The 14,194-nt window shown below is 37.3% G+C and overlaps 1 protein-coding gene across 5 annotated transcripts in view; it reads right to left on the reverse strand.

Moving 5' to 3' along the window:
* Positions 1-14,194, reverse strand: part of LOC124805073 (la-related protein 1) — a 148,480-nt gene that overhangs the window by 75,938 nt on the left and 58,348 nt on the right. For all 5 annotated transcript variants that reach the window (XM_047265502.1, XM_047265500.1, XM_047265504.1 and 2 more), the window contains one exon: positions 4,619-4,845. In XM_047265502.1, coding sequence (XP_047121458.1) covers positions 4,619-4,845 — 227 coding nt within the window. The remainder of the gene's footprint in view (positions 1-4,618; positions 4,846-14,194) is intronic.

Raw genomic sequence — 14,194 nt, forward strand, 5'->3', positions numbered from 1 at the left:
ACATTGATGTTTTAACACCCTCTTACTTCCCACTTTTGAAGAGCAATTTGAGAATGGCAATTGCATCTTTCAACACGATTGAGCACCTGTTGATAGTGCATGGCCTGTGGCGGAGTGGTTACACAACAACATCCCTGTAATAGACTGGCCTGCACAGAGTCCTGTAGAACACCTCTGGGATGTTTTGGAATGTCCAAATTGTGCCAGGCCTCACTGACCAACATCGATACATCTCCTTAGTGCAGCCCTCCATGAATAATGGGCTGCCATTCCCCAAGGAACCTTCCAGCACATTACTGAACATATGCCTGCAAGAGTGGAAGCTGTCGTCAAGGCTAAATGTGGGCCAACACCATATTGAATTCCAGCATTATCAATGGAGGGCGCCACGAACTTTGAAGTCATTTTCAGCCAGGTGTCCGGATACTTTTGATCACACAGTGTAAGTTGGAGAATTCATCTTTACTGGTTTTTGTATTGTGTGCTAGTCTATATTACCTAATTTATTGAATTTCCTGTTTGTGCAATGAGCTCCCTTAGGAGCTTCGCACGCATACTAAATGATGCACTGTATCTGTTTCTACCTCTTACTTCCCGAACCCATGTTACTGTCATATTGTGCAATGTAATACCTTTAACAAGATGATGTAAAGAAAGAAATAATTTCATAAATGCCATATGTATCTCTGATCCACAATGTGTACTAGCTATCAAAATTGTGGGAAGCAAAGTACCATACCTTTGTTTCGCAAAAATCTTTGATATGTTAACATTCACGGTTCACATTTCAGTGTGGAAAATCAAGTCAAAAATGTTCACCTATGATGAACTGCACGGTTCTGTTTATTGGAACAGATTGTAATTCCCTCGCCATTTCAAACGAATAAACTTAGTGCCATATAACAACAACAAGTCTCTGTTATACTTCTTGTAGCAAAATGAAACCAAAACAAAGAACTATCAGAGTATAAACTATTGAAATTAGTCGTGGGGAAAAAATAAAAAGTGACACACAGATAAATTGTTTTATTTGAACTATGACTGTCAAAACGGTCCAATTTTCTAAAAAAACCAGTCCAACATGGACAACATACGGTAATTTCAAGCTGGCTACTGTGTGAACAGCTACTGCCAGACTGTGGCCAAGAGAGAGCAGGATCACCAAGCTGCTCAGGATGACACCTAACACCTAACACAATGTGCTAGGCTTCATCTACTGTTTCACAGCCTGCGAAATACGAATTCTTTCTGTCCTCTGCCTGCCTATTCCCTTCCCCTGAGTCCAATCCAGCCCCCCCCCCCTCTCTCTCTCCAGCTCACCTGAAGACCTTTACACCTTTTCTACCCCCCCCCCCCCTTTTCAACCTTTTCCCAAAAGCACAGCCTCCTGATGATGCACCTAGAAGCCCACTATCCCGTACTCCCAAAGTCCCTGCATACTCCCACGTACAGCACATTCATGTTTCCCCACCCCTGACGTGCATCTCTTCCCACCCTACACCTGTTCAGAACCCCCACTACTCACCCCAACAGAGATAACAGTTTTTCTCAGACACAGTCTGGCCTTAACATTCAGAGACAACAGTGGCCATATGCGTGTGACTTGTGCTTGTGTGTCTTTTCTTGTCCAGGACTGATGAGGACTTACTCTGATAGCGGAATTTTATCTAGCAGTCGAAACAAGGCCCCGGGAGTAAACAACATCCCATTAGAACTACTGATAGCCTTGGGAGAGCCAGCCCTGACAAAACTCTACCATCTAGTGAGCAAGATGTATGAGACAGGCGAAATACCTTCAGACTTCAAGAAGAATATAATAATTCCAATCTCAAAGAAAGCAGATGTTGACAGATGCGAAAATTACCGAACTATCAGTTTAATAAGCCACGGCTGCAAAATACTAACACAAATTCTTTAGATTCTGTAGAAATGTTGGAACATGTGAGGCAAACCTACGTTTCTAGCATTTGTAGACTTAGAGAAAGCTTTTGACAATGTTGACTGGAATACTCTCTTTCAAATTCTGAAGGTGGCAGGAGTAAAATACAGGGAGCGAAAGGCTATTTACAATTTGTACAGAAACCAGATGGCAATTACAAGAGTCGAGGGGCATGAAAGGGAACCAGTGGTCGGGAAGGGATTGAGACAGGGTTGTAGCCTCTCCCTGATGTTACTCAATCTGTATATTGAGCAAGCAGTAAAGGAAACAAAAGAAAAATTCGGAGTAGGTATTAAAATCCATGGAGAAGAAATAAAAACTTTGAGGTTCGCTGATGACATTTTAATTCTGTCAGAGACAGCAAAGGACTTGGAAGACCAGTTGAATGGAATGGACAGTGTCTTGAAACAAGGATATAAGATGAACATAAACAAAAGCAAAACGAGGATAAGGGAATGTAGTTGAAGTAAGTCGGGTAATGCTGAGGGAATTAGATTAGGAAATGAGACACTTAAATTAGTAAATGAGTTTTGCTATTTGGGGAACAAAATAACTGATGATGGTCGAAGTAGAGAGAATATAAAATGTAGACTCGCAATGGCAAGGAAAGCATTTCTGAAGAAGAGAAATTTGTTAACATCGAGTATAGATTTAAGTGACATGAAGTCGTTTCTGAAAGTGTTTGTATGGAGTGTAGCCATGTATGGAAGTGAAACATGGACGATAAATAGTTTGGACAAGAAGAGAATAGAAGCCTTCGAAATGTGGTGCTACAGAAGAATGCTGAAGATTAGATGGGTATATCACGTAACTAATGAGGAGGTATTGAGTAGAATTGGGGAGAAGAGGAGTGTGTGGCACAACTTGACAAGAAGAAGGGACCAGTTGGTACGACATGTTCTGAGGCATTAAGGGATCACAAATTTAGCATTGGAGGGTAAAAATCGTAAAGGGAGACCAAGAGATGAATACACTAAGAAGACTGTAGGCTGCAGTAGGTACTGGGAGATTAAGAAGCTTGCACAGGATGGAGTAGCATGGATAGCTGCATCAAACCAATCTCAGGATTGAAGACCACAACAACAACAGCAACATATTCAGTCAGAAATACATCAGTGATAGTCTTTCAAGATACAAAAATATCTGTTGTTCCATATCCCACTAATAGAACTGCACATATTCAAAACTTACAGTGTACTGTAACATTATGATATTGCACCTGTTAATTCATGGGTGTGGTACTAGCTTCTTATGAGGAGAAAGTAACTTACTTCAACAAAAGAACTCAGTATGTTACAATTTTTTAGAATATAATAGGCAGTGCTCACAAAAGTGTTGGCCTAAATTAATACAAAAGGGAAATACCATATACATCACACAATTATAAAAACTCAATGGTCTACCTTGATGAATACTCTTTAAAATGAATTCAAATTCATCCAATTTCTAGATAATGCTCCTAACAAAAGACTAGTGACTCTCACCACGCTGAAACTTGGGTCGTTTATATCTCATTGTTGATCAACGAAGAAAAAATTCTGTGCAGAAAATTTTATCCACTGACATCACTTAAAAAATAATGAAATGTCACATTTTTGCATGGTTTCTGACATTAAAAATTCTCACAGTAGGCAATTCACCTTTCTCAACATGGCTTCCATTGCTCCTGCAATGCAAGTGCTGATTTACCGATTGCAAATGATCAAAAGGTAGCTACATATAGATGTAAGTTAAATAGAACATAGCCAAAATGAACACCGGTTTAAAGCTTGCCGATGTCCAACACCTTACACAGGATCATATTACCAAAGAAGACTGAGGTAAATGTCTAAAGTACAGGGAAGAGATGCGAGATAAAGATCATTATGCTAAGAAATATGTTAGGAATATTGCAGTGGAATGAATTTTAATATGGCTGAGTGAAAACACTGAGGTGAACTCTCATCAGAATCAGGTCAAATTTAGCCATGTATAAAATCTGAAACAAAATTCAGCATTTAACTGCTGTTAATTCATCATGCTAATAATGTTTCTACCAGAGTGCATACATAGTTTTTTATATATCATCTGCAGAATTACACCCATTTTTATGTTTATCTTTCAGTGCTTCTAACATACTACAGTTTCCTGAACATTTTTGTATACTGTACATCGGTGTTTTTGGTGATGTGTGCAGTTATGACACATCTGTAACAACTGTAAATTCAATCTTTTCCAGAAGCAGGGTATTTCTCAGACTTATAAAGGCAAGCTGCCAGAAGAAGTATTGTGATGCCAATACACAATGGGCACTAAAAGCCTGTTAAATAAAGGCAAAACAATTTCACCCCTCTCACAGTATTTTATTTACTTTTTCTCTCTCAAAACTTTTATGTTTTCATGATACAATATATATTGTGTGTACATGTTAGTATTTCTGTTTTATACAAAGGTTGAGTTGAAAAAATGATCCTTTTAAAATTCTTTGTAACATCTTTTTTACTTTTGTTTTGTAATAACAGGTAAAAGTCTTCTTTTTGAGTGATTCAATCATATTATATGACTAAAAACATGAGAATTTTTAATAGTATTTGAAATGAACACTAACTGGCAATTCTGTAACTTTATGAGGTGACGTTGACTTTCCTGGTTTTGAGGCAAGCAGTGTAACAGGTTATGCTAAGGAGAACGTTTTGTTACCTGGGAATACTCTGTTGGAAAATCTGGGTAGTCAATCTCTTGTGACTGGGACCGACGGAAGCCACCTGCTCCTCTGCCAATTCCTCTTATATTTCCACGTAGTCCACGGCCCCGGTACCTTGGTGCTGCTCCTCTACCACCTCTGTACTGTGGCTGATATCCTCTTTCAGATGCATCGAAATGATGCCAGTGATTTTCATTATCATGATGGCCGAAATTCTCTGATCCTGCCAGACATAAATCATAAATGTAACAATATCTGAAATCTTGCCACTCACTTTATTACAAAAATTATAATTACTATCATGCTGTAAAGAAATCTGTACTCGCCTACAAATTACGATAACATGCAGAATCTGTTGCATCATGTTGAAAAACAGTACTAAATACAGTTGATTCAGTTCAAGGTCAAGTGCATGAACAATGAATATGTCAACTGATCTTTATAGAGTTTTCATGAGAAGCCATGGAAAAAATTACACATTTTTTGTTCCAAGTAGACAGAGACGATATTTCCAGGCAGAGTACAAATAGTTCAGTTAGTTGATCAAAAATTTATTTACCCTGTTTCCTAGATATCAAAAGTTCTTGCAAACATTATGAAACAGTGAACCAATGTAGATTGAGAGTCAATACTAGTACTCATTATGCTGCCACTGTGATAGTTCATTTTTAATTTTGTCACTGGCATCTTATTTATGGAACTAAGCTCATTTGTATATGGTACATCAAAATCGTCTGTACCATAGCAATCTGCTACAGAAAACATTTAAACAAACATTAAAAAATATATACTTATGATTTCTTTCTGATGGAAGTCTGATAAATACAATTCCTTCAATTGTATAATGACTGGACTAATAATTACGTCATTCCTTCACTGTGGAAATTCTAAACAGAGTATAAATATCCATTGTCGTCCATATGGTTCTTACTGCACGATAAAGACTACATCTGTGTATTTCCACACACTATGGTCTTCAGCTACATGCACATATCCACACTTCTCCCGCATATTTTTTAATGTCATCTCACAAATTTCATTAGGTCACCATCTTTAATCTCTTGAAATCCAGTAAAGCACTTCCTTCATCCACATACAAAACTGTTTGCTTGTCTACATGTTCTGTCCAGCTCTGTTTCAATTTAATAACAGCAATAATTATTTTCTCTACTTCACTATACTCCACGATCTGTTTGTTTCCCTGTCTTTCCCACAGTGCATCTAACTAGTGTTTGCTGAGCAGCCTTCAGATCTTGAATAACTCAAAACTGATAACGAACACCAATTGCAAACTTTTTCAAACTTGTTACTTTAAAAATCCAAGAGCACTACAAGCCAACCCTAATCTTCTTGTTTATTAATCTGTGTGTCAATCCACTTATCTTAAACCAGCCCAAATATAAAAACCTTGTAAACAGGTTCTACAATTTCACTATTAACTTTTACAATCTCCTTTTTATCATGTGCAATATACATTATTTTAGTCTTCTTACAGTCAATTTTCAGGTCTACTATCGAAGTTCCTCTACTGAGCCCTTCCAATTTTTGTTGCCTGTCATTTGCACTACATGAAAATCTTATGTCAGCAGCACAAATAATGTTCTCATATGTTCCATTAAGACTTATACATTCTTCATTTGCCCAAATTAAGGATCTGAAAAAGGCACACATATTACTGCTGATTCTGCAGCTTGTTCTTGTTTCACTCCTATTTTGAATTTTTCACTGTTGTTGTTGTTGTTGTTGTTGTTGTTGTGGTCTTCAGTCCTGAGACTGGTTTGATGCAGCTCTCCATGCTACTCTATCCTGTGCAAGCTTCTTCATCTCCTAGTACCTACTGCAACCTACATCCTTCTGAATCTGATTAGTGTATACATCTCTTGGTCTCCCCCTACGATTTTTACCCTCCACGCTGCCCTCCGATACTAAATTGGTGATCCCTTGATGTCTCAGAACATGTCCTACCAACCGATCCCTCCTTCTGGTCAAGTTGTGCCACAAACTTCTCTTCTCCCCAATCCTATTCAATACTTCCTCATTAGTTATTTGATCTACCCATCTAATCTTCAGTATTCTTCTGTAGCACCACATTTCGAAAGCTTCTATTCTCTTCTTGTCCAAACTATTTACCGTCCATGTTTCACTTCCATACATGGCTACACTCCATATAAATACTTTCAGAAATGACTTCCTGACACTTAAATCTATACTTGATGTTAACAAATTTCTCTTCTTCAGAAACGCTTTCCTTGCCATTGCCAGTCTACATTTGATATCCTCTCTACTTCGACCATCATCAGTTATTTTGTTCCCCAAATAGCAAAACTCCTTCACTACTTTAAGTGCCTCATTTCCTAATCTAATTCCCTCAGCATCACCCGACTTAATTCGACTACATTCCATTATCCTCGTTTTGCTTTTGTTGATGTTCATCTTATATCCTCCCTTCAAGACACCATCCATTCCATTCAACTGCTCTTCCAAGTCCTTTGCTGTCTCCAACAGAATTACAATGTCATCGGCGAACCTCAAAGTTTTTATTTCTTCTCCATGGATTTTAATACCTATTCCAAATTTTTCTTTTGTTTCCTTTACTGCTTGCTCAATATACAGATTGAATAACATTGGGGAGAGGCTACAACCCTGTCTTACTCCCTTCCCAACCACTGCTTCCCTTTCTTGTCCCTCGACTCTTGTAATTGCCATCTGGTTTCTGTACAAATTGTAAATAGCCTTTCGCTCCCTGTATTTTACCCCTGCCACCTTTAGAATTTGAAAGAGAGTATTCCAGTCAACATTGTCAAAAGCTTTCTCTAAGTCTACAAATGCTAGAAACGTAGGTTTGCCTTTCCTTAATCTTTCTTCTAAGATAAGTCGTAAGGTCAGTATTGCCTCACGTGTTCCAGTATTTCTACGGAATCCAAACTGATCTTCCCCAAGGTCGGCTTCTACTAGTTTTTCCATTCGTCTGTAAAGAATTCGAGTTAGTATTTTGCAGCTGTGACTTATTAAACTGATAGTTCGGTAATTTTCACATCTGTCAACACCTGCTTTCTTTGGGATTGGAATTATTATATTCTTCTTGAAGTCTGAGGGTATTTCGCCTGTTTCATACATCTTGCTCACCAGATGGTAGAGTTTTGTCAGGACTGGCTCAGTAGTTCCAATGGAATGTTGTCTACTCCGGGGGCCTTGTTTCGACTCAGGTCTTTCAGTGCTCTGTCAAACTCTTCACGCAGTATAGTATCTCCCATTTCATCTTCATCTACATCCTCTTCCATTTCCATAATATTGTCCTCAAGTGCATCGCCCTTGTATAGACCCTCTATATACTCCTTCCACCTTTCTGCTCTCCCTTCTTTGCTTAGAACTGAGTTTCCATCTGAGCTCTTGATGTTCATACAAGTGGTTCTCTTATCTCCAAAGATCTCTTTAATTTTCCTGTAGGCAGTATCTATCTTGCCCCTAGCGAGATAAGCCTCTACATCCTTACATTTGTCCTCTAGCCATCCCTCTTAGCCATTTTGCACTTCCTGTCGATCTCATTTTTGAGACGTTTGTATTCCTTTTTGCCTGCTTCACTTACTGCATTTTTATATTTTCTCCTTTCATCAATTAAATTCAATATTTCTTCTGTTACCCAAGGATTTCTACTAGCCCTCGTCTTTTTACCTACTTGATCCTCTGCTGCCTTCACTACTTCATCCCTCAGAGCTACCCATTCTTCTTCTACTGTATTTCTTTCCCCCATTCCTGTCAATTGTTCCCTTATGCTCTCCCTGAAACTCTGTACAACCTCTGGTTCTTTCAGTTTATCCAGGTCCCACCTCCTTAAATTCCCACCTTTTTGCAGTTTCTTCAGTTTTAATCTACAGGTCATAACCAATAGATTGTGGTCAGAGTCCACATCTGCCCCTGGAAATGTCTTACAATTTAAAACCTGGTTCCTAAATCTCTGTCTTACCATTATATAATCTATCTGATACCTTTTAGTATCTCCAGGGTTCTTCCATGTATACAACCTTCTAATATGATTCTTAAACCAAGTGTTAGCTATGATTAAGTTGTGCTCTGTGCAAAATTCTACCAGGTGGCTTCCTCTTTCATTTCTTAGCCCCAATCCATATTCACCTACTATGTTTCCTTCTCTCCCTTTTCCTACACTCTAATTCCAGTCACCCATGACTATTAAATTTTCGTCTCCCTTCACTATCTGAATAATTTCTTTTATTTCATCATACATTTCTTCAATTTCTTCATCATCTGCAGAGCTAGTTGGCATATAAACTTGTACTACTGTAGTAGGCATGAGCTTTGTGTCTATCTTGGCCACAATAATGCGTTCACTATGCTGTTTGTAGTAGCTTACCCACATTCCTATTTTCCTATTCATTATTAAACCTACTCCTGCATTACCCCTATTTGACTTTTTTTTCACTACCTTGACAAAATGTAATTGAAGCCATAGCAGTGACGTATCTTCTTCAGTACGTATCACTGCCCCCCCCCCCCCTCCTCCTTTCTTTTAATGGTTGCTTGAACAGATTTTGATGACACTGTAAAAAAAAAAAAAGCTATGGATTCTAGAGAAAATGGTCAGGCATAAAAATGTATTTGAAAATTGTCCGCTACCAAACCCAGCAATAGTTTTATTAACCGACGGTAATCTGATATTTCTTTTATAAAGTTAATGATAATTTCAATGACTATCTTGTACGCTGCGGAGGGAATTAAAAGGTTTATAGTTGTGTTTCTTGTTTGTCTCTTCTTTTTTGTGAAATAAGACAAAAAGAGCATTTTCTCAGTTTCAGGGAAATCCTCTCCTCTGCAGACAACATATATAATTTTGCAGTACCCTTTTGTATTACTTTTCCATTACCTCTAACCATTTCTACTGAAACATTATGATCTTCTAGTACCTAATTTTTCTCCATGTGTCAAGTGGCTGTGTGTGTGTGTGTGTGTGTGACTGCAATGCATATGCAATACTGTTATTTACTGTATCATCTGCAAGCTTATAGGGTTAAATGTGGTGTCAACACAACACACATTTGATGGTTTTCTTCAAATTCTCATTGTTTTCATTTGTGTTTTTGGCAAAGTTTTCATTACTTACATCTTCTCAGACTCCTGCAAAGTATTTCTTCCAAATGTTCTCCATTTATTATTTACTTGATACTCTCTCCTCATTAATATCTGCTTTCCACATCTGAGATGTGTGTCTTTTGCTTTCTTTGCACCTGCAACAAGTTTTGCTGTTTGGATAAGTGTCTGTTTTAAATAACTGCCTCACATTTTGTCTATGTCTGTGTAACTTCCATTTTTTACAATGTTGACCATGTTGCTTCATTTAATCTGGTATACCTCCACATATTGCATAGTATCATAATCTGTATTTCTAGATTCTTCTTGATGAAAGTTTCTTTCTCGAGTACCTTTACTCTCCATCTCATAAATTTACAATAATTTGTAATTCAACAGTGGTTTAAGAACAACATTCACATGCCCACTGATTCTTTGTGGAGTACATCCCAGACAGTCCCTACTCTAAGAGGCAAGTTTCAAATAACAGTGCATCTACCTTTTCTTGGGCTGATTATAGGCAAATAGTGAGAACAACACATATTCCATATTTTCATGTGGTTCTGCAGTCTTAGCAAACCAGTTAATTGAAAGACGGCACTGGGTTTCTGATTAATTTATTAGAATTAATATTCAACCATTTTTTAACTCTTATGACACTGTTTAGAGACAAAATGTCAAATACACACATAGCTGTACCCACTTCTCATTTCATGTACAGAGTATTTCCTCGTATCTTTTTCGTGGAAACCAACCCACGAAAACAGAAAAAAAACAACAACTATTGTAATCGGCTACTGTCATTCAAGCGTGAGTTAATAAGGATGTATTTAATGTGAAATCAATATCCTTCAATGCTACACTTTATAAACTACTTCCCAGTAATTTGTCTGGAAGCACTTTACGTGACAAAATGTTTAAGCTTGACAGGAGGGTTATAATGGAAATACTGGAAATTGCAGAAAGAAAAATACTGATGAAAATTTCAAGACCAGTTAAAGAGTAAACACAGTAAAGAAGACATAATAATAGCCAACTTCCCACGAACCTACTACGGTGTCGTAGCAGGCGGAGAGGTGATACTCCGACGTGGCGCATCCCAGGTGGCGGATAGGGGGGTCCTCACCGGTTTACCGGTGGACTTGAGCGAAATAAAATAGCTCTCGCGGACCAAACACTAAACGACCTCTACGGCTAACAACCGTAGTTGTAACTCGGAGCTTGCTCCATACAAGGTTGACTACCTTTGAAAGTCAAACATGGAAGGAAATCTTTCAAGGAATAATCCACCGCTTGGCAATAACCAAGGAAGACTGCACTCGGATACGGTGGGCAGTCACCTGAAAGATAACTTGGATGAGTCGGAGCATCTGAAAATACCCAAAACGGACAGATGACCAAAACTCAAGACAGGACAAATAAACTACATTGCAACACACAATATAAATTCCCTCATACAACCAGGCAAACTCAAAATTCTGACGGATGAAATGGATCGCAAGGGGATTCTCATAACCGGACTTCAAGAAATGAGAAATACTGATCAGGAGCCGATAGAATCACAAGGATGTAGGATTTATAAGGGAATACCAGGGAAAAGAGTCATGAAACAGTGTCCACAATTTGGAACAGGATTCGTGGTGAGTCTGAAAATAATAGAGTCCATAATAGAATTTAAAGCACAATCTCCCAGGCTCTCAACATTAACTCTAAAAGCTGCAAATAAAATGTACACAATAATAAATGCCCATGCCCCGAAGAAATGATAAAAATAATAAAAAAGAACACAGAGAAGAGGTAGAAAAATTTTGGGAGCTCTTAGATCAAAGGACGAATAACATTAATAAAAATCACATCAAAATTTTAATTGGAGACTTCAATGCCCAGTTAGGAAGGGAAAAGAGATATAGAGACATAATAGGGAAATGGACAGCACAAAGAAGAACAAACAAAAATGGCATAAGACTAGTGGAATTTTGCAGAAACCATGACATGATCTCAAAGTCGACGTATTTTAAGAGAAGACCAAGTAAACTAAAAACTTGGAAACATCCAGACTGGAAAAAAGGAGAATGGCAACTGGACCATGTCTGCATGGATAAGAATTACCACAAGGAAATTTACAATGTGAAAGTCCTGAGAGAGACAGATACCGGATCAGATCATTACATGATAAAAATTAAAATTAAATTAACCACATTAGCAAAGAAAAAATCCCACCAGAAGAAGAAGAGAACCTATGACCCTCATAAACTGATACAAAATGAGGATTATGAAGCGCAAACCAGGGATATAAAAATAACAGATGATCTGGAAGAAATAATTCCCAAATTGAAACAAATAGCTGAACAAGTTGCCCCTATAAATCCAAGGAAAAAACACCAGTGGTGGAACGATGAATGTGATGAAGCAGTGTTGGATCGACACCAAGCCTGGTTAAGGCATCAAAATGAAAAAACAGAAAAATCATACTTGGAACTCACAAAACAAAGGAAGACAACACAAAAAATAATAAGGAGATTTAAACGTCAGTACCAAAAAGACATACTTCTAATGATAGAAACAAATAGTGAAAAAACAAACTCAAGAGACTATTACAAAATATTTGGCAGACAATTACAAAGATATGATCCTCCAACATTAATGTTAAAAGATAAAGATAATAACCTAGCCCATAGCAATAGTAAAAATACAGAAATTCTAGCAGAAACATTTAACAAGTTACTAAATGGTGAAGATCCCCCAGAACTTCTTCAGAAAAACACAGAAACCCCAATTAAAACACCAGCAGAAAATATAAATCCACCTACAATTAATGAGGTCTACAGAGCTTTGAAAGAACTCAAAAACTACAAAGCAAGTGGAGAAGATCAAACGTTTGCTGAACTTTGGAAATATGCAGCAGAACCAGTAAAGACAGCATTACACCAATGCATAGTAAAAATCTGGAATGAAGAGAAATTACCAGAAAATTGGACTACTGCTATAATACATCCATTACATAAGAAAGGAGAAAAATCAAATCCAGACAACTATGGAGGAATTTCCCTTTTGGACTGCACGTATAAGATCATGTCAAGAATACTATACAACCGCTGTAAAGATCAACTAGAACTGGAACTGGGAGAATATCAAGGAGGATTTAGATCCTGGAGAAGCTGCCCAGAAGAGATAATCACCTTGAAGTTAGTTATGCATGTCTACAAAAGAAGGCAAAAACAACTAGTCATAACCTTTGCAGATTTCAAAAAGGCGTATGATTGCATCCATAGATCTTCAATGATGAAAATATTAAGGAATTTTGGACTTCATCCTAAATTAATAAAAATGATACAGTTAACCTTAACAAACACCAAATCCAAAGTAAAATTTAGAGGAGAAATATCTGAACCATTTACGATTAAAACAGGGTTGAGACAGGGAGATTGTTTATCACCATTGCTATTCAATTGTGCTCTTGAATATATAATGAGAGAATGGTACAAGGAAAATCCTATGAATATTAAAATTGGAACTAAGAAAGATAAAATAAACCTAAATTGCTTGGGATTTGCTGATGACCTAGCATTACTAGCTAATAATATTCAGGAAGCCACAAAACAAATAACAAGCTTACAAAATATAGCACAAAAATTAGGACTCCAGATATCATTTGAAAAGACTGAAATAATGGTAACGGATCCACTTGTAATAGATCACATCACAGTGAACAATAGGGAAATTAAAATAGTGAAACAATTTAAATACCTGGGTGAAATTATAACACACAAATTGGACGAGAAACCTGCATGGCGAGCAAGAACTAATAAAATGATAAAAGCTCAAAAACTAACATGGTCTACGTACAATAAAAAATGTATCAATTAAAACAAAATTAAAACATTACAAGACGGTGGTTCAACCAGAGGTTACATACGGAAGTGAAACTCTTTTTAAAGTCACCCAGAAAAACAGAATTGACAAAATTTTAAAAGTAGAGAGAAGAATTGCTAGAACATGCATAAATAAGAAATATCAAAAAGCTGGGCAATGGCGGATAGTTCCAAATGAAGTGGTATACAGAGAACTGGAGCCCATCACTGATACTATATGAAAGAAAAGGATCTCTTTTTGTGGTCACATTCTGAGGACACCAGAAACCAGATTATCAAGGAAAATTATTGAGAAACTCTGGAATTTGAAAGAACAAGGAGGATGGCTTAAGGAAATAAGAGAGGATATGGAAGAACTGGAAATAACTCTGGATGATTTGCAGAACAAAACGCCAAATTTAAAGAAGTTGAGGGACACAGAAATAAGATTTAAACCAAAAATTGACAAACGACATACAATGAAAAGGGTATTTACAGATAAGGAACGACGAAAAGTATCGGAACTAATGAAGAGATACTGGGCCACTAGGAAGGGGAAAATACCAAAGAAGAGGACCAGAAATGATTGACTGAAGTGGTCCAATGAGGCCTTAAAAGCAGAAGAAGAAGAAGAAGAAG

This window comes from Schistocerca piceifrons, chromosome 7 (assembly GCF_021461385.2).
Source record: "Schistocerca piceifrons isolate TAMUIC-IGC-003096 chromosome 7, iqSchPice1.1, whole genome shotgun sequence".
In the NCBI taxonomy this organism is placed as follows: domain Eukaryota; kingdom Metazoa; phylum Arthropoda; class Insecta; order Orthoptera; family Acrididae; genus Schistocerca; species Schistocerca piceifrons.